General features: G+C 42.8%; 1 protein-coding gene across 1 annotated transcript in view; it reads right to left on the bottom strand.

Moving 5' to 3' along the window:
- PGBD5 (piggyBac transposable element derived 5) overlaps positions 1-21687 on the bottom strand; it is a 67571-nt gene that overhangs the window by 33305 nt on the left and 12579 nt on the right. Inside the window, exon 2 of the mRNA XM_065632372.1 lies at positions 6050-6477. Within this exon, the coding sequence (XP_065488444.1) occupies positions 6050-6477 (428 nt within the window). The remainder of the gene's footprint in view (positions 1-6049; positions 6478-21687) is intronic.

Raw genomic sequence — 21687 nt, 5'->3', positions numbered from 1 at the left:
TTTCACACTTCCACTTTGGGGAGCTCTGTCAGCGTTTTGCAAATATTAAACATGCCCTCATTCGCTTTTCCCTTTCTGCCTCTTCTGTGCAGAGGGGAAGACCACATCCCTTGGGTGGAGACACTCTTATGAATTCCTCAGCTTCTGGAAAGGCTCTCTTACCTGCCAGATCCTGCAGTGTGGTGTGGTTCAACTCTTTTAACCTCTCCCGCTGTCAGATGGAGAGCAGCAGAAAGAAAAGTCTGTATGAGCATCACTTGAGGAAATTTTTTACCTTCTGTCATTAGCTTAGCTCCCTCCTTTGCATCACAGCATCAGCTCACCTCACAGCAGCTCTGCTGCATCCTGCTTACCTTTCACACGCTTTCTGCCTTCTAAGACACAGTCAGGCCTGTCAGCCTTAAATTTAGAAAGCAAATCTGAATTTTAAAGTGTCTCCTCACCTTCCTCTTCTCCCTATCCACACTCAGCCTTACCTTCCCCTAGGACCTAGAGCTTCCCCTTCATTCCCATATTCCAAAAGTTTAAGTCATTCCCATTTCTCCATAAGACCAATGCTCCTCCAAAGTCCCTACTGGCGAGAGGGAATGAAAATGGAAACAAGGTAGGGCAAGATTTGCTGTTGCTGCAAAGAATGGACATGGACATGCAGGAGAACTGAAATGAAAACCCTGGAGCTTGCTCTTCCAGCTTCCTCCAGAGAGGGTGGGGAGGCAGCTGTTGTCACCTCTCCACGTGCAACTGCTGCTCAGCAGCTGTAAATGGCTTTGCAAGCAGGACACTGCATGGGCTGTGCCTGCTGCTGGAGCAGCTGATCCCCATCCCATTTTCAAAGGGGGCAATTGTTGCTTCTGGCACTGACATGGTTTTCTTATGACAAAAGTTCTCTCTCTTGCTACTGGCCAGTCCTGTTAGTTCATTCATCCTCTTCCATTCTGAGTCTCCTCACTCCTCCTGTAATCTCAAACCCATCTCTTTGCCCAATCCCCATGCAAAGTGGTATTTACTTCCTCCCTCCTCCCCATTCTTGCTGTCGCTGCAATACCCGCTTCTCCAAGAGTGAGCTTACTGTCCCCATGACATATTCTTTCCCACTTCTCATCTTTCTATATAAAAATCTACTTTCAGGCTTAATTGACTCCTACATGTATTTCTGGCCATCTCTTCACCAACCTTGACTCACTCCCCAAGCCCTCCCCTCTCCCTATTCTGACTTCCTTTGATGCAAGATATCCCATGGATTTCTTCACCAAAATCACCCCCTTTTTCTTCTTTCAAATTCCCAGGTTTTTTCAGGCCTGAGAAGCTCCTCATTTAGTTGGTTTGCTTCCCCACAAGGTATCCCATTGGGTTTTTTGTTCCTCCTCTTTATAGCTATCCTCAACCCTGCTAGATCTTCTTAGTAAGCTTTCACTCTGTTTTTCCCTCAATATGTGTACATGCACTCCGAATGTTGGAGTCTCATCTTGGAGTCTTGCCTCTCCAGAATTGCTACATCTCACAACATCTTTCATTCACTGAACAAAGCAGCTAGCCACTGTCAGGAGTGCCTTTCTTTCTTCTCCATTTTAGATAATCTCCAAAGCTCTTTCCACTCCACAGTTCCACTCATCCTGCTATCACCACAGCCCAAAAAGGCTTGTAGGCAAAGCTCAGAGCCACTAACTTTTCTGTACTTGGACTTCCCAGATTCCATTGCCTTAGATAAAGAACCAACATGTCTTTGAGATAGCTCATCTTCTCTTAGTTCCATGGCCAGCCCCGACACAGGCTCTCTCTTCTGCCTGTCTCCTGGAGAAACTGCCTCAGCTTGCCTTGTCTCTGGCTTTTGGTGGGTACCATCCAGATGCAAACTGAGTCCCCTGGGTAACTGCACCTGTATGCAGACTGAGCCATTGCTTCTGCAAGAGTAGCTTGTGCTTCTGCTTCTTTGCTCCAGAGCTCCTCCTGTCTAAACTAAATTCTCCGCTAGCATCTGACATCTCTGCTTGCGTACCTAGCTGTCCGTTCTGGTTTTATCATGCTACAATTGAGAGCATCTCCCTTCCCTTAAGATAACCCTTTAGTATCTCCTTTTTTGGCCCTGGCAGAAGTCCTCCTTCTCCTGCTGCAGATCTCGCTGGCCAGTGAATCTGAATGTCAGTCTTTACCTCCAAATCTTTGCAAGGTCTTCTGAGCCAGGCAAAGCCTGCATATTTTCCATTCTTTCTGAGTAATAGCTCTAAAAGGTTACTCATTTTAGAGTAACAACCCACCTACCTACTAAAGTTTTCATCCAAGCCAACAGCCATGCTGCAACAGTTTTCCTTTTGGCCTAAACATAAGGCAATCCTGCCCTACAAATTGCTGCTGGAAAGCCACTCTCTTAGTCCATCACACTGGCCACCTCACTTTTTTTTCTCTCTGATAGCTCTTCTTCTCCAATATATCAGATTCTTTTTCTTCACTTTCAAAGTCCTGTTTGGCCTATCCACATTTTACTGATCCTCTTTGCCATCATTCAAAGGTTAACTTCCACCTCTGATGGAGGCATGATGTCAAGCTTCTCTGCCCATTTGATCAGTCTTCAATTGACTCTCTTCAAAGAAAAAAAATATCAGTTCTTTCAGCAATCCATTACCATGAGGTAATTTAAAAATAGCCATAAAGGTTAATTTTCTGCTGTCAAACTCTCCCTAAAATCTGGCTCCACCAGAGGATCAACCAGCCAAGAGCTACAGGACATCAGAAATTTAACCTTGCTGTTCAATATTCTTATTGCTCCTCTGTCTGTCTTTCTCTTGCTCCACATCCTATACTTAGCTGATGTCCTCTGAATATTTACATCTTTGCGTTACACTCACAGAAGCCCTGAGACAGAACAATCCTGGTTTGGGACCATCACCCTTACAAAGAATCATTCTGCAAACAGGAAAACTGAGGTATAGAAGTATGACTTGAGCAAGACCTTATAATTCAGAAATGCCCAAACCAAATCGATATTTAATGCTGAGGACACAGAAGAGCTATGAGCTCATCAGCCTGGTCTTGCCCCTCTGTGTTTTCAGATGAACTGTCATCTAATGCTGTGAGCTGGTTTGGAAGAACTACGTCAAACTGTTTAGCTGTGCCCTACGATACCACCAAGAGTGAAACATAAACAAGTCCCCTACTTACTGGCCAAATTTTAGCACCACGCCTTTGGAGCAAAAGGTTAGAATTATGTCTCTCATTTTGCCAGGGAGTTTGTTGATGCCTGAGCTGAAGACTTAAGCTGGCTGTTCCCAGATGACATTTCACTGGACAGACTCAGAAATGTTTGGTTCCAAGATGCCAAAGAGAAGATACTTTGCGGTGAGAGGGAAGAGGAGAGTGCCTGCAGTTGTGCTCCTGACCTCTCCCATGACAGCCAGGGGCAGCCGGGGACAGCAATCCTGTCTAGTCACATCCCGCTGACAAGCATATAAATACTCAGCAGGCACAGAAGGATATTTGAGCAGTAATGTTGTTTTCCTGAACTCCTCCGGTTTCTGGAATTCAGTGTATACCCCTGGCAGGTGAGTACCCTTGAATTTGTTGCAGTATACCTCAGCTCAGGCAGGGCATCTTCCACATCTTCAGGCTTCTACTTGTCAAAAGTAACAGAGCTACAAAGCTACACATACCCCAGCAGCAAAGAGGTGGCACTGATGGCAGGAATTGACCCAAACCTCCACCTCTTCTTGCTCAGGTAGACGCAGCAGTTATTTGTATAGAAGATGCTGGGGAAGGATAGGATGCAGAGAATATTCCTGTCATTCTTATCCAATCCAGGTCAGAACACCTTTTTTTTTTTTTACTTCAGAAACCGAAGCTAGCACTACAATACACAATTATAATGTTCTGAGCTTTCAATAAGCTGGAGAGTAATTATTTCCTTTGTTTGCTCAGTATATTTAGCAAAATAATTATAATCCACTGGACTGTCTTCTTTGTTTTGGTATATTGGCATAGTTGTCTCTCCCTGTTTCCTTTCATGGAAACTGCGATGTAATTTTTGCAGGCACATTTTTGGGGGGGATTACAAAAAAACCCCACAAACCTAAATATTTTCTGAGAGATAAACTCCACTTAAAGAATCTTTTCTAGCTCTCCAAAAACAAAATATCAAATCTGTAGAAGAAATAACAGTGAAGGCAGATGTTGCACTGCCCACCTGACACAGACTGCCTGCGCTGTCCATAGGGGTGACTTAAAAATGCCTCTTCCTAACCCACATTGTGTGAGTCCACACTGCCAGAGGAATAAAGTCAGTAATAAGCCTACCTACAAATCCAAACAGTCCAAACAGCAAGGAGTCCAAGTCATTCCTCTGCTTGATGCCACTTACAAGACATTAGCCTAATGCCTGAGCATAGATCACGGCTCAGGTACAAACCATCCAGATACCATAAGTCTTATGTTTAAGATACAGGTGTACCTTAAGCAACAAATCCTTTTTGAATTTGGGATTACAGGTACCACTGATTACAGAAACCTGGGCCCCTCTTCCCAAAACACTTTCTGAGGCAGCACATCCAAAAGTCCATCTGAATGGGTCTTTCCTCTTGTCTTTTCTCTTTGCTTCTGTGCAACAGAGCTATTATTTTTAATTATTTCTATTATTTCTCACTAGGCCTGACATGCTGAGTTTGATGTTTGCCGCAGTCTGCTAATCTGCACTCAAGACAATTTCCAGGGAGAGATCTTTCCTTTTGTTTTGAGCAGATGGGTCCATGTCTCCTGAGACAGGTAGTGTGCAGCACTGCCTCACAGAACCCAAGACACAAGGCTCCTTTTAGGAGGCCTGGAACATGCCCCAGTAGGCTACAGGCACTACACTAGGGTATTTTTAACAACAGGTCCAAAGCCATTTTCTTTCTCACTGAGTTATTTTTGAAGCTGTATTTTAGTGCTTTTTATTTCACTCAATATCACTGAAACGTGCTGTGTAGAAATCACTGACGTAAACGCTGACAATGGAACAGAGAACTGGAGGGGGAAGCAAGAGAATTGGACTGTCACTTCTTCCCCCCTGCCCTTTTTTTTGCTTGTGGAGATTCAGATGTTTTGACACTGCAAATAGGATGCTATGATTTTGCCAATTCAGTTCTCAAACCTTGCTCGGGAATGAGGAAGGGAAAAGGGATATACATGCAAATCAAATTTCATCCCTTAATGGATTTGCACTCACAGCACATCCCACAGCACACCATTATACTTAGACACAGCGATCACATTTCTGAAGCCTTTATCGTCTGCCCATTGAAGTCAATGGCCATAAGGATTATCCCTTATTGTATCGGAAACAAAAATTCATTGGAGTCCTGTTTACTTTTATTCCAGATAGTCTAGAAATAATTCCAGTTCACTGGCACTTTGGTTGCAAATCTGCACATCAATAACTTTTTCCACAGAGGCATCACCCAGCATTAAAAAACAGGACTGGCACAAGGCACAGGCAGTGCTGCTGAGGGCAGCTGACAACCGCAGCGAGCAAAGGCACCTGCCCCCTGATTATTTTCCCTTTTCCTGGCCCTGGGGAGGTAGCTGGGCTGCTGGACCACATGGCAATTATCTACTGCTACAGTCAGGGCCAGTCACTCCGAGCAAACTCAGCTCCTGTATCCAACCCTCAGCCTGTAGCAGAAGCAGCTACAGGTTGTGCCTCCAGCACAGCTGCAGCCAGCTCTGCCCTTTCCACTCTCCTGGACTGCAGGAGGAGCCTGCAATTCATCTTCAGGATAGGAAAACCCAGTGGTGCCAAGCTCACTGAGAAGTCCCCAGGCTTGTTTAGACCACCAAAGCAAACAGCCCCAGCTCAGAGAGCATCATTCCTTTTGAAAAATGCCAGGCACCTGCACTGTAGAGCTAAGTCAGACATTGCTGAGGACTGGTGCAGGACAGTGCCACTTTGGAGGCACCGCAGCCCGGCTTCACACTCTGAAGCCCCAGCTCTTTCTACAGGCAGTTGAGCTCTGTGCTTTCAGTCATAGCGAGACAACCTAAAGCGTGTAAGTGAGACGTTCCCTGCCAGCAGGTTAACTCTTACCTGGGCTTGCGAAGGTCTAAAAGCAGAGTCAAAGCCATTCTGCAGAGAGTCCAGAAAGGGCTGGATTTTGTAGAGGCCGTGCGTTGTCTGGCTCGAGCGGAAGGCCACAATGTGGAAGTACTTCAGGATCTTCTCAAACCGTGACTGCGTCATGATAAGTGCAATGCTCTTGTTGCTGTAGAAGCCGCTGCTCCAGATGCTGAGAACAGACTCACAGTGGTGGATGCTGGTTGATATCATGTAGCCTAAGAAGGCCTTCATTTCCGTCAAGGTGACATCAATCCAGGCATCATCACTACCAAACCTCTCCTGGTACTTCTTGGCATACATGTTGGTTTGGACCACCATATTCTTTAGTACGTTATCAGGGACAAAGAGCTGAAAAAAGTCCATGGCACTGGCAGTCAGGGGCATTTTTCGTGTTGGACCTAGGACAAAAGCAGGAAGGGAAGGTAAGCTCACACCTGATCATCATAAGGCATGTCCAAGACCAGCAATTTAAAGCAGGACTAACTTTCCTAAAGCAGGAAAACAAGGCCAAAGTGAGAGCATGTCAGTCAATTGCTTTGAAACCATTTCCACTGTCTAACAGATCTCATCAGGAAACTTCTCCCCTATGTTCTCTGTCTTCCTCCTTTACTACACAAGCACAGTGCATTCTGAATAATTCTTCCTCTGCTCTGCACGCTTATTTGTTTGTAGCAAGACTTAGAGGGCATGCAGGTCTGTAAGGCAGCATGCATTTAATTTTTCCACTTATAAACTATCTGTGCCTTTCACTCTCAGCAGCTGTTTTGGCCTTTTTCTGAATAATATTTTTTTTGCCATACGTGTGTCAAAGCAGTATCTTCCTCAAAATAGCCCAGAAGGAAGGTGTCTGAGCCCTCCAGAGAGAGTGCTGCCCCCAGCCCAGCTGACATGATTCCTGGGCACTGGAACCTGATCCCACCTTTTCTTTTGCACTTCCAATTCCTGCCCAGTTCACTGTCACTAATCCTCTGACTTTCAAATCTGCTTCTGCTCCAGACACAGAGCTGCGCAGGTCATGCCTATGCGCTTCCAAGTTCTGTGTCTCTGCCACCACACCGGAGCCTTATCCTGCACTCTGACACCCCCAAGACAGCACATTACCAGAACAAGTCAAAGACATCATGTGGCTAATGTCATTGTCCCACATCACAATGAATATTTTTAGCATCATAGTGCACACACTGGTCCTCTTCTTTCCAATAATGTAATAAGCCTTGCAGCCCCACACTATCATTACTCTAGCTTTTCATTGATCTTGCACCTTCTCTGCTAGTTTCAACTATTCCATAAGAAGAACAGGTAAAACCAACCAAACAAAGAAAAAACCCCAGCAAAACACCTACAAAAACCACGAGGCTCTAAGGGTTGGCAGCACTGTATCAGTGTAACAAGGTTATCCAGTCAGACACCAGATTACATTAAACCAAATTAGCCTGCGATACCAGTGACGCAGACACCAGTCCTTACAGTCCTCTCTTCTCTAATCCCTTCCATAAGCTAATTAAGTTCCATTTTAAAAGTAGCATCTTTCATGCTCCCATCCCATGGAAGTGCTTTAATCACCAGGTAAGAGTTATGGGGAAAGGGACCTTTCTATTCTCCTACAGAAGCAGTGAAAATCAATACATCTGAGAAGGGCAGTGTGGAAAAACCGAATGGGTAGGGCAGTGCTTAAGAGCAGTTCTACATCCTTCTGCAAAAGATAGTGTCATGATCGTAGCCCCAAACCAAGACTTGGATTGAATAAATACTCCACCTTAGTTTAACAGCCTCCCTTCGGCCTTGGGACTGTCTGAACAACACTGTGCCTCATCCAAAACAGCACCTCATATGAAGTTCTGCCTAACGAGAGTGAGTCTTCTGTGCCCTATGCGGCTGCCTGGACCTCAGCATCAGCTCTCCCAGCTGAAACAGAGCACGAGATTTGCTATTCTGCAACCTGGCTCTGCAAAGATCCACTACAGCAGGGATGTCAAACTCATTTTCAATGGGGGCCACATTAGCCTCGTGGTTGCCTTCGAAGGGCCGAATGTCATTTTAGAACTGTACATTTATACAGTCCCTGCACTAAGGTATTGGTCAGGTCACATTCTCCATTACCCCTGTGTCTCAGCTCACATCCTCAGTTACAGCAACAACAACAGCTTGCAGAAATTTTGCATGAAACAGTACTATGAGGAACTACACAAATACCGTGGTTGGACTTGCTCTTTAGCCTTAATGTTTCGGTGCCCTCTGGTGAACTCAGGCTAATAGAAGGGCAGCAAAAATAGCACCAAGACATTGAAACAGTGAACCTTCAGACTGCAAAGAATGCCAAAGAAGCAAACTCAGTTGTCTTTTTTTTTTTCCCCCCACTCTCCGAGTGCAGTGGGGAAAGAAGCATGTATTTAAAGATTACTTTCCAATTTTAATTTGTGAGACTGAGAACCTGGAAGTGAAACAGTTCAGTTGGAAGCACATTCCTCTATACAGCAAGACTAAGAGCCCCACACAAACCACGTTCTGCTAAGGACAGAACTGAAAATTTCAGCTTAAAAGATAACAGGTGTTCACTATAAGTGAAAACTATGGTGCTAGAATAGATATACTTACTTAACCTTAACTGCTGTTGCAATAATAAAGCCTCTTAACAAAGAGTTATCTTCTGTTGATCAGGAGATTTATATTCTGCTAGCACCCATTAGGCTGTTAGAGCTGACATAAAACACTCCTACAAATGATTCTGTATGAGTGACTTACAGTACATCACCTCCTCCTTCCCCGCAACTTAATCAAGTTTTGACATTCCCCAGTAGATATGGCTTTCTGATAATGCCACACTGCAGAGTGTATTCCTACTAATACAGGAAGTCTTGAGTAGCCCAGGCAACACTCCAGGTAGAGCACAGAGGTAGTTTTTAAATTCTTGCCTTTAGAAGCGGAAGCCTATAGCAAACAAAATGCATCCATAAAGTATTAAGTCTTACGAAGTGAAATATCTCAATCTTGAGACACATGAAAATGGACAATAGGCTGAACTCCACCTTCAGGAAGACAAGAGCAGTCAAGTGCACAAAAAGGTACTTTTGTATATAATTAAGTTTTTGGTAGCTGCACAAGTTTACCTTGAAAAGTGATTATGGAAAGCTGCCAGGTATACTGGATAGGACAATCCTTTCTTACCCAGCAGTCCTGCTTCGGCCACACAATCTCCTATCTGGTCTCCTTCTTGAAATAAATGTGCAAGATTTGTAACTCATTCCCTATGCAAAACCCACACAGCTCTAAAAAAGTCAGCTGAATCACTTTCTGACTCAAACATCAACCTAATTGTTGACTAAATATAATTCTGAAAGCCTCTGTATAATCTCATTGTCTTAAAAAACAGCCTTTATTGGCAAAGTGAGCACAATTGTTTCATAATTTACTAATATGCAATAAAACAAGAGTGACATTAAATTTCTGTAGGAAGAGAACTGAATTTTTAACATGAACAGGGTTTTGCATAGTTAATGACTAGTATAAAATATTTAAATATGATTTTCTAAGTACACAAATATATCCCAAACATAGACGCAACTGTGTAAGAAACCTAAATAGTGAATTTGCACTTTTTAAGGGTTTTTACATTGACTTAAATGGCATTTACCGAAACAATACTGAAATGAAAAGGGTTCAGTGTTCCACACATGCACGATTTACCTTTCAAAGCTTTACTTAGTCAAATTAAATAGTGGCTTCGCCTAGTCCTCCATTCTCAGAATGAATATACAATTATGACTGTAAAATTCAGATTTTTCTCTCTCCTCTGCCCTGAAGTGTGTGCGTGGAGAATACATCTATTTATGTAGGCTTTTTTGCTCTAAAAACCAATCAGGATTTCCAATTCAAGCTATAGAATCAGAGCACAAAAGCACTCTTGGAGTTTCCAAACATGCAGCCAGAGCCAGTGGTCTGTGCACACCCAGGGCAGGGACAGAACTCCGCCAAGCAACCCCTGGCTGGGCAGCATATGCCAGCTCTTGCACTTTGGGCTTGCTTAAGGGACTCTGCAGAACATGGAAAGTAACAAACTTCCATGGTTATGATACAGCATGCACACAGAAACTCTCCTTCTTCCTTCTCACGCTGTCTACCAGCAAAAACTTGTATGGGCAATCAGCAGCAATCATCATGCAAGTCACTACTGCTACCAGAACCTACTTTGACCGGGTTCATTGCATTTTCTGTTTTGCACTCAGAAGGAATGCATCTCCCAGAGCCACAGCTATTGAACTGTAAGAATAGACTGAAAATAAATGAAGAAGCTAAGCAGGGAAAGCCATTTCTGTTTCCATGCTGGAAAGAGGGCTGCGGAGCGGAGGCTGGCAGCTCACCCTCAGAGCGGGCGCATTGCAGGGCGCATTTTGGCTCAGCACAGCTCAGGGCAAACTGCAGCAGCCTCATCCGATCCGATGCCTGGTGAGAGAGCGGGCTGCATGCTCAACTCCTTAGCAAACATACACATTGCAGAAAAAAAAACCCAGAAATATTTAAGAAAATGTTCACATGAAACACCCTCAGGTAGCCCCCACACATCCTCCTACAGTTCGGTCCTCTTTTGGATGGGTCCCCATCAGTCACATTCTTCCCCCTGCTCCAATCCCACCAGTGTTTTTGGTCTTCCTTACTGAGCAGCACGTTAGGAAAAAAATAAGGACTCCAAATGAATTAACCGCTTTTTCTATACTTAACTGCTTTGCAGGACTAAGTAATTTGAACACATTTTTAATAGGTTAATTTATCCTTTTGCATTTTTCCTGTTGTGATTACCAACCTGTTATTTAGTAGCTCAGAGTTCAGAGGCTCAGAATAAAAATGGAAAGTTTCAAAACCTACTGTAGTCTATTGGCACTTACAATAACACACAAATCTTAAGGAGGTCAAAAGCATTGTCATTTTTGGCAGGATAAATCAGATGTGTCAGAAACAAACACAATGGAAAAAAATTCTTGTTTTGCTCTGCTGCACAAAAGACTTACTGCTCACATTCAAAGTGTAACCGAGGTTCATGATAAAATATCCTGTTACCTTGATAGGCCCAGCTATTACCCATATGTATGCCAATCCAAACTGCATGGCCTGGAAACAAACCTTGTACAGAGCTAATCCAGGGTTGATTTTCAAATTAATTTAACTTCATTAGCAACTGGGCAGACCCCAATACTCCTGAATCAGGCACAGGAGTGGTAGAAACATCAGTTAAAGAATTTAAAAATAATTTTATTGTCTTCTTTGAGCAAAAAGCTAAAAACTTACAGTCACGTGACGAGAGCACATTTAAGTGTATTATATACAGATACATACCTAAGAAAAATCTATCCAGAACCTGTTATTTTTTGACAACTGGGAAATATTTTCTCCTCTGACATACGGCACAGCTTTCAAAGACTAGGGTTTGAAAAGCCAATTAATTCCTTCTTCCTAAGTCCATGCAGTTATAGACTGTTTTATATTCCTGAGAAGTTACCTTTCTGAAGGTGTACAAAATGATTTTTGGGTCTTATTTAGAAAACACTATAAAATGCTGACAGAAGTTTTCTGTCAGAAAATACACATTCATCATAAAAATGATGTTTTCTTGGAAAGTGGCAGTTGATGAAATATGACAGTTTAAACAATTTTTCATCTTTCTCGACAAGTAGAGACCAATACAAAGAGCTGAAAAAAACCAGCAACAAAATAAAAAGTAATGTTTTAATATTTTCCCAAGTGAGATTTTTCAGAATTTCGGTTTCACACAAAGTTCTGTCATGTAAGCTCTGGAAGCACTGGAGCTTATCTAGCTTGCCAGAAAATCAGTTTTCATATCAGCTCTATTCTTAATGGCCTGGAAAAAATGTACACCAGACCATTCTCAAACCATAGCCAGTTTGATGGCCTTATGACAAGCCTGTCAATACAGCTTGACGAGAACGTAACAGTTCTCTTCTGCATTTTATTCCAGTTTATTTCAGACACTGCTCTCTTGCAGGAACTGGGCAGCAAGTATCCAGATCTTTAATGCAGGACATTTTGCTGCATGTATTTCATTCCTCTTCATTTAAAAAAAGCAGCCAAAGCTACAGTGACAAGTCTACTTTGTCAAGTCAAAGGAGTCATCCTAATTTATACTAACTAGGGTTCTGACCAATATTCCAGAGCAAGTAGATGTTTGCATTTTCTATTTTGGTAGATGAATCTGACTTTCCTTTAGGACTGCTTAGCACAAGAATTCTATATAAATGATCAAAGAATGATCCATACTCAGGAGTTGCTTGGAGCTCAGAGCTAACCTATGAAGAAGCAATTTAAATAAGAAATGAACAAAAAAACCCCAGCCTCCTGAACAGGCACTAGATTGGCTTTCTGACACAAGGAAGATGAAACTGGACATAGTCCTTCCAAAGATGGTTCTCCTCTTAAACATTAGGGTCCCTCTTGGCAGCCCGTGCTTCTGGGTAAGTTTTTACTAGGTCACCTTCAGAAACTTACTTTGCACCCTTGCCTAAGCAGCCAGTAGCACACGGTTATGCTCTACATTTGGTTTCAGTTAAGTTTATTCCAAGCTATTTAGTAAAAAAGTGATTTGACTGCACTTTTCCAACCTCTATAAGGAAGCCTTTGACAATGCCTCCACATCTGCACGTAATAACCTAATCACAGAAAATGTTCCAAACAAATTCCGCAAAAGGGTGCTTTTCTCTTGCCTCCCAGCACTACAAAAGATTGTTTTCCTCACAGCATCAGCAATAACATGATTCACACATTGCACTCTGACGTCTATCCATAGAGAGAATTAAGAGCATGTCTAGAAGTGATCCAAGGGCAAATGAAAAAGGACTAAAAACCAGCGCACAGCTGCTCCAAGCTGACTCTGGTCAAAAGAGTCCCTGGCCTCCAGACCAGGCAGTGCTGAGTTATGACAAGTCGAATAAAGAACTCATTTAGTAAACCAAACACTAAAATTCAAACTAAATGGTATAATTTAGCAAAGTATTTAGTAAACTAAGGAACTTCCTGCAGCTCAGCTTGTTTCTCTGCTATGTACGGACCCAGATTCTCATCTCCCTCTCCTCAGTGCTCTGCCCGTTCCCCCAGCCCGAGCTGCTGCGCACAACCTGCTACTTCAGCCCAGGAAAGGTGGAGAACTTCAGTGGGGCACCAAGAACAAGACTGGGGTGCCAAGGGTAAAGAATTTTGGCTGTCACTCAGCAGGTTACCATGTGTAATGAGACACTGTATGAAAATAGGTACATTTCTGAGCATTTTCAGGGGACCAAGCAGGCAGGTCTTACACCTTTCCCATTGACCGCATGTATGCTGTGTCACCAACAGCACTGGTCTGAGAATGAGAACATTGAGAGGTGTTGTGGCAGTCTTCCATGGAAGTGTGGCTTGTTCTAGGCAACGTCAAAAAACATTTAATTGAGTATTTCTTTGTGTTTACCGTAATGTTTTAAGGCTACAAAGCTTTCAAGCTACAACGAGTGAAGGCAAAAGAATAAACAGCCCACTGCAGGTAATGTTGACACCTTTAATTATATACTTCGTTAATTTCTGTGGTGAGATCTTTCTTACAACCCAGTAATCAGCATTATCAACATCCAACAGAACCTCCCAAACACTGGTACAAGGTTTTGTGGTTAAAATAATTTTTAAAAAGCCAAACACCTCAAAACAGCAGGGTCATTGCTGAAGCAATACTGTCTTATGTCACAGTTTACATAATCCTTTGCACATTATTCATCTGGCTGTGGGACTGAACACGCTTGTCCCTTATCAGGGGAATTCCTGTTGCAGCAGCTTCCATGGCAATAGTCCATTGCACTTGCTTTTGCCACTGCAGATTTCTATTAACGTTTTGCTGCACTCAACCATCAGAGCAGACTGGCTGTCCCCGGCATTCCAGCTGACACTGAGCATATCTAGCAGGTTAGAGACAACCATCACCAAGCTGACTTCATACATCACCTGTAATACCGCTTTTAGTAGATCACAGAGCAGTTACACATCTGGCTGTAGGCACAGCTGTGCACATTTATGAAATAACTCCACAAAGCAACATGGATAGTTTTATGTCAGCACAACATCAATTGCCAGCAGGGTGACCCTCATGACTAAATCCCAGAAGGCTGTTTTGAGATGGACCCATGGGTGTACCCACCCTGCACTGGCAACTCTTGCAGGTGCAATCCACCTTCACACCTTCCTCTCCTGGGCTCCTGGTCTGTTCTAGTGTGCACTGTTCACAGATACCATTACCCATATGCAACTTACTCCTTTCCAGCAATGTAATATAAAAATCCACCTGTATAAGCATTAGCAACATTTGATGTCAGGACTCTGCCTCCAAAGTAAGGGATTTTGTGTCTCAAGAAGAAAAAATACCCTAGTATGTTTTCTAAGCAAATCATGTCATGTAAATAAAAATCAATAAGCAAGTGACCCATATAATGAGATGCTGAAAGCAGCACACACATGCCACTGAAAAATGAACCTCTTTTTCTTGAGCAAATCTCATGAGGAAATGGTTTTCTGCTTTGTTCAAAAATTGATTATTTAGGATATTTAGGGAAGAAAAAAAAAAGAAAAAAAAAAGAAGCAAGGATATATCAACTGGAAATCCAGACAGTTCAGTAAAGTTTTGCTAAGCAAGAACATTCCTTTCAGTACAGAGCCTCCTAATGATTCATCTCCATCCCACACAAGCTAAAGTAGCTACAGTACTGGTCTCTGCAATTGCTTCCTGGCAGATACAGCCCCTTCCTGGGAAAGACAGAAAATAGTTGTTTGGGCAAGCACATAGTCCCCAAAGCGTTCAGTGCTACTTCCCATACACAGAACTAAGCACCTAACGCTGCACCCATTTGGGAGAGGGCGACGAGCAGGGTGCTCTTGAGGCAGCCCAGCTAGACAATCTCAAAAGCCAGAATCTGCCCAAGGACGTTGGTGCCAGGAGCTCTATGGGACTGATATTCAGGCTGTTTTGCCAAACCTGCTTCTTTTGGGCTATACGAGCCTCCCCTGGATTTTACCGCTGTAGGAAAGCATTCACATGCAACTGCCCAGTAATAAGACAGTTTCTCTGTTGCAGGATACATGACAGACTCCACTCCAACTGCTTAGGCTTTCTAAAAACTCTAAAAACCACAACTTCTCAGTTTTAAGAAACCAGAGCATTTCTTCAACTACACACTGGAAGAAAAAAAAAAAAAAAAAACACAACAGCAATCATCTGTAAAAAAAGGTAGATATACTGCTTGTACTGCCTGTGTTAAGTCCAGGATGGCACAGACGTGTTTACAAACGGCTGTACCCCAGGGAAGGCTTTCAGGGAGTTGCAGAGAGCGAGCCAGAAGCACAACACAGAGCTAAACAGTGCAGTGAAGTCAGAGCAGGATCTAGAAATAGCAGTCCCTCAGCAACACAGCACCGCTCCTGCAACCTCTGCCCAGCCCCTGCTTGCAGCCAGTATCACTGCTCAGCTCCCCCCTGGGCCCACACCGCGCTGCACCGCCGCCAGGGCACAGGCCGCCACGAACAAGGCCATGGAAGTAGGTTTGCAAAGAAGACCATCGTGAGTCTTCCCCCATAGCCTTTCGGGAGAGATGCTTTTTACTTTGAAGCCAAAGTCTGTCTGTCTGTCTCAAACACAGCGTGCTGCACTCTGAGATCAGGCAGGGAAAAGATTTGCGGTGACCAGATGGGCACTGCTTGCTGGTAGACATCTATCAGACCGGGTCACAGACACTCTTGGAGGTCATCTAGATTCTCCATGCTTCTTGAGGGCTGCCAACATCGGAACCAATAAAAGCTGAAAGACCCGTAGGATTTAACTTCTGTGACAATATGCCTTGGGTTATAAGAGGAGGAAGTAGCTTAGATGTCTCATTTTGGACAGCAGATATTTTCAAAGAAATTCCTTATGTGCTCACCAAAAAAAAGTCATCAGTGATGACTTAATATGGGGTCATATTAAGTAGTGGCATGGAACGCAAAGCCAATAAATCTTTCTGCTGCATAAAAACCAGGCCCAAAGTTCAGTTTCTTGAATCTGCAGTTATTATTATACAGGATGCACCTGCAAGGTAAATTTAAATTAGTAACCTGGGAACAACGACTGCAAAGCATGTCCTTCTGTTTGCAGAGTGCCAAGCACTTCACATTAAGGACTCGTACAGATGCTTATGGGCATTATCACAAGAGAAATAATAGCTTGCCATTCTGTAACTACAGATTAAGACATTTATAGCTCAAGAACTCAGTGACTGGACCTTCACATTTACTAGCTGTATACTTTCTCTTACAGAAGAAGCATACAGTCTTCACACTAGGGTTCAGAACAGATCTTTGGATTGCTACACCAGAGATAAATCCTCCACAATTTGGAAAAAATCTCAGTCTGCAACAAAAGCCTGTGACTGATTAGTGGCCATAGCCAGCATCAGCGGCATGCTTAAGGTAATGTTTTACTAATATAATAATAAGGAAGTTTCCAAGTGTATGTTTTTTGCTCTGTAAACTCTGGCCCAAAGTCCTATCCTGCATGCTGTTACCTACTTAAAGATCAGTTTTCTTAAAGGGAAAAGCTCTAAGCTGCTGTTTTCCTATCAAGCTGGCTTATGATTTCATGATATAATGGAGTGTATTTACTCAGTGACAAGTAACTGGAAAAGTTCCCATTAAAACAAGGGCTGTGAATGTTGACTGCTGCTCAAAGGCAAAAGCGGTGCTTCCCTCCTAAACTGCCTGCCCATCACACCAGAGCAACTATTTCCTGAGCTCAGGAACTGGGAGTCAGCCTCCCTGAACGCTTTACCCTGTGACTGATGCGCTCTGCTGTCTTAGGCTCACCAAATCGTCTGTGCTTCTGGCTTATCCATCTCTCAGGCTGACCCTGGATCTATACTCTCTTTTCCTTGGCTCCATTCTGTACATTCCCAGCTTTCCCCAGCTGCTCGCTGTTAGCTGACCCTGACCTTCCCCAGGCTACTCTTCTCTGCTGCTCCCCTCTTCCCCTGCCTCGCATTTAAGACACTGCCATACCTCAAGATTTCCCATTCTCTTGGCATCTAACTTAAGTGATGAGATGAGACTTCTGTTAGTACAAATTATTCAAGTCTACAACTGCTCTTCCTAAGGATACATGTTCTGAGACAAGGTGGACTAGACGATCTTTCGAGGTCCCTTCCAATCCCTAACGTTCTGTGATTCTGTGATTAGCTGTCAGATACAACAGGTGGTCAGCTGGGTCAGCTTTGGGTAGGAGTGTGTCCCACTCACATTATTCAGTTGTAAGTCACAGAATAAAGGTCTGCACCTGTGCCTGGCCAGCCTATGGCTGTTCAAAATGAAAAATTAGATGTTCCAGCCCCCTCTTGTTCCTGTTCCACTTTTCTTCCTTGCTCCCAAACACCAGCCCATGTGAATTAACATAGTACTGACATCTACAGTCATACTTTCATACATCATTTTTCCATTAAACCCTTTCTGGCAAGGAATACCTAATTAGCAGGTAAGCACAGATGAAATGCCATAACTACTGGTGAAGGAGGTCTGCTGCTGGGGACTTTTTCATTTTGAAGACAGTGTAACGTTACATGAAAAGTGTTGAAAGTTGTATTCCCTGACTCTTTTCCTACAATCTACAGGTATGAGAACGCTGCACCTACACCCTCTTCAATACTTCTCAATATAACAGAAGAAGCATTCAAAATCTTAAAGTGTGAATTCAAATTCTGTGGGCTTCAAGAAAACCCAAAAGGTGATGTATATATTTCTGTGAGCAAAGGCAGAAATGTACTCTTCTCTATAGCCCAGCCAGCCCAGCAAAATCAAGTTAATTTCACAGCAGATGTAGAACAACTCACATAGAGCTGCTGTTGCAAGTCTCTTTCTTGCCTCGGCTGGTCCCTACTGGCAAGGAAGTGCCAAACATCTGCGTGGAGCACATCGGCATTTATCTAGCACCACCACATTTTCTACAAGGGGAAAAAAAAAAAAAAAAAAAAAAAAAAATCAATTCTCTAGGTGCCTCACAGCCTCCACTTAAATAACAAACAATAGAGGGTTATTTAGGGAAGTCACTGCTTGGCAAAACTTTCCTTTCTTTTATTGCTACTGACATCCAACCATCTCTGTCTCTTTACCACTGTATTTTTCTACAAAGCTGAGACTTCCCTTCATGCCCTCACTGAGATGCTGCCCCAATCAGTGTTCATTTATCAGAAACCCCAGTGTCAGCCTGTGCTGCTGCTCCAGCCAGGATAACAGCACTGCAGCTCTGGTGTCAAGAATGCTCATCTGTTTCCAAACCTTCTTTCATGTTCTGATTTGGTTTTAAGTGCTCTTTGAATGTGGAATCCCCCAGGAAAAGGAGTATCCAAGAACCTTAAGTTTTGATTGCTAAGTGCTCCCTGCTCTCTTGGCTCTGTGTGCAGGAATAGCAAGGCAAATACATAAGAAGAATATTTATCTCCCTGGGGAGCCTCCTGCTTTCTAAGCCTTCCAGACTTAACTGCTAAAGGTGGTTTTATATTATAGACAGATTTGCTCTTTTGTATTGCCCTTCCACTTCCTTAGCTGCTTGTAGCTACGTTCACAAAGGTCTCTCATTTAAGCAACATTACTCTCTGTTCATTCTTTATTTATGTTGGCCACCTCATAAAATAAAATTAAGAAGAGACCTGCTGTGTCTCATTCAATCCCATCAGCTTCTTCCATCATCTCTGATGCAGCTCCTTTCCTCCTCACTAACTGTGAACAGCCCTGAATAGGTAGCATTTTCCCTTCCACATCAAGAATTGATTACATTCTGCCCTTAGGGCCAGATTCAACTACATCCTAAGTGCTATAACTCCCCCATCTACGTGTCAGTGGGGAGAAAAAAAAAAAAAAAGGGAAAAAAAAAAAAGCCTTGAGATTATTAGCAAGGCTGGGCCTGGAGTTTTTGCAACTAATGTCAACAAACCCTCAAGCTTTCTAGGCAAGCTAGAATTTTATTTATTTGGGGAAGAGGGAGAAGGGAGAGAGAAGACAGAGGAAACAGGTGAATATACTGCTTTTCATAACAGCTAAATACTAGATCTGGGACTGGTGGTACACCTGGCAGAGAGAGACAAGCCACTCTGCAGCAAGCCTCTCTCTAGGCCTGGCCTAAAGCAGTCTGGCAGAGCTGGACACAAATGAGCACAGTCCTGTTTGCCAGGCACAGTCTGCTTGCCCACATATGAACTTCGTATCAAGATCCTTTCATAGCACCTAGTGCAGTGGTGTCCAACGTGGCGTGCACCCACCCCAGGGAGTGCACAAGACAATCTGTTTGGGTGCTAGAAGAATGTTTTATTTATTAACACTACAAGAAAATACTATTTACATAGTGTTTATTCAATCTTTATCTCATTCTATTAAAATTTTTATTTTTTGTGTATGTTTTAAAATGTATGTAGTGTATTAGTACATGTACATAATTTATAAATAAACATACATACAATGGGGGTACCTGCTCAAAAAACTTGTAGTGATAGGGGTACAAGATCAAAAATGTTTGGAGAACACTGCCTTAGCGTTCTTCAGTAATAACACTCAGGACTAAAGCAGCCTAGCAGAAACAGCTCCTGCTCAGCTTAGCAGAGAGCTCGGCATTCACTTGAATCCTATAAGCTTCAGCTGATCTACCTGTAGGTTTTATACCAGTACAACCAGTTTGCTTTGAAAAGGAGTAATTTTCCACTGCTCTACATGAAAAACTGTTCTTGAATGGACGGGGAGTGGCAGTACCAGCCACGGGCACTTTTGCATTGGTGTTTCATGTTGCTCTGCTATTAGCATGTTACTAGACTATATCATTAAAGTAGTACCACATATGCCCTTATTTAAGTACGTGCCTATATGCTTCTCTGGATTCAAAGGATAATGTACTATATTAATATGCCTCAACACTCATCTTGAGTTTTTTAATTTGTGTCACTCACAAATCAAAAGGATGTTTCATAGTCTTGTGTTTTTCTCTAGTGGAAATAAGTTTCCAGAGCACATACTCATTGTGCAGTCAGCCATGAAAATTATTAATCCTATAAGCAAGATGGAGGCAGTAATATGCATAGTGGTAGGAAAGAAGGGAAATGTCTTCTTATCATAAAAATCCTCTGTAGTCTCTCCTCCAGCCCTGCTGTCCTCCCTTCAGGGCCTTACAATTCTCACACTCAATAGATGCTGGTCATTCTTCTCAAACCTTGTCAACGTTTTGCAACCCATGTGTTCTTCAAGGAACATGGGATTTTGCTTTTGATCATGGATCTTAATGTTAGTTTCTACCACATACTCAAATCTGGTACTAAACTTATTACTTTTGTAATTACATAAAGTGTTTATTAAAAGCTAATTAAATGCTATGTTCAGAGAGCAATCCAGTCAGACAACTTGACATTGAGTTTTAGGCATGTAACATCAGGCACTTAAGCTCCTTGTATAGTCAAAGCAAATTGGTTGTGCTTTTCAACAAACATCAAAACTGATTTCTTAAAATTTTGAAACTACAGGTTGGGAGTTAAATGACAACACTAATTTCTTTTAGGGTCTCCTAGGCTCCAGTCCAGCAGAGAACACTTGAGGCACATACTCAAGCTACAGTGACCAAATTATTCTTTGGCACAAGTACAATACTACACTGAAGTGCCTGTTTTTGAAGCGAGATTACACATGTTTCTTACACCCAGGGTTGTTCCAAGCAAGTTAGCAGTAGAGGTACTATAATATCAAGTGATGCAGTCTGTACAAAACCAGGAATAACTATAAAAGAATGAGTAGTGAGAAGTACAATACAGAGTCCTTAAAGACACAACCAAAAAAAGTACTTAAAAATGCTGCTTAGAAGACCTAACTTTTTTACTTGAGCTTAAAAGCTTGCTTACTTTCTCCTCCCCATTCTAAATTACAGACAAGGCAACTTAGAATGGCTGTCTACACCAGTGGTCACAGAAAGCAAAACTTAAAATGTATCTGTGTGTCTCCTTTCCTTAGGAAGCATTCAGGCTCCACCAGTATGTAGATCAGTGAGTTCAGCTGGTCTCAAAGGGGAAAAGAAAAGCAATAGCTACACCAAAACGGCTTAAACAAACATAACATTTTGTTTTCTTTATAGAAATTATCACTTGGTTTTGGCCACATCCTTCTGCCTCTAGAACCAATGTCTGGGGAAAAATAGGCTCCAGGGTATACTCTGCAAGCAAGGGAAGAACCAGACATAGGAGACCCAATCCCCACCCAAACCAATAGATGTGAAGGAGAAGGGAGAATATTCCTTAAATGCTTGCCGCAAAGAACTGGGCCCATTACTCAGTGCATTATTCTCTAAACTTCCACTAGTCTCTTCTACTAGGCAGCACGAGCACAGATGCATTCACACCCCAGTCCCAACAAAATGCTCACTCAAAACTCTATGCAGGAGCAGCTGACACCTTCAAAGTGCAACTTTCATCCAAACAGAAGCTTGATTAATCATGAGATAACCAGACCCATAGATAGCACCACTCCTATTAGATCCGTAACGCAAATTTTGTTGAGCTGCACACTGCATTCCTTACAGCTTTTTAGTGCCAAGTTTG

The sequence above is a fragment of the Caloenas nicobarica genome, chromosome 3 (assembly GCF_036013445.1).
Source record: "Caloenas nicobarica isolate bCalNic1 chromosome 3, bCalNic1.hap1, whole genome shotgun sequence".
Classification (NCBI taxonomy): domain Eukaryota; kingdom Metazoa; phylum Chordata; class Aves; order Columbiformes; family Columbidae; genus Caloenas; species Caloenas nicobarica.
Note: the sequence above shows the minus strand (reverse complement) of the source record. Positions and strands in the feature narration are given on the sequence as shown.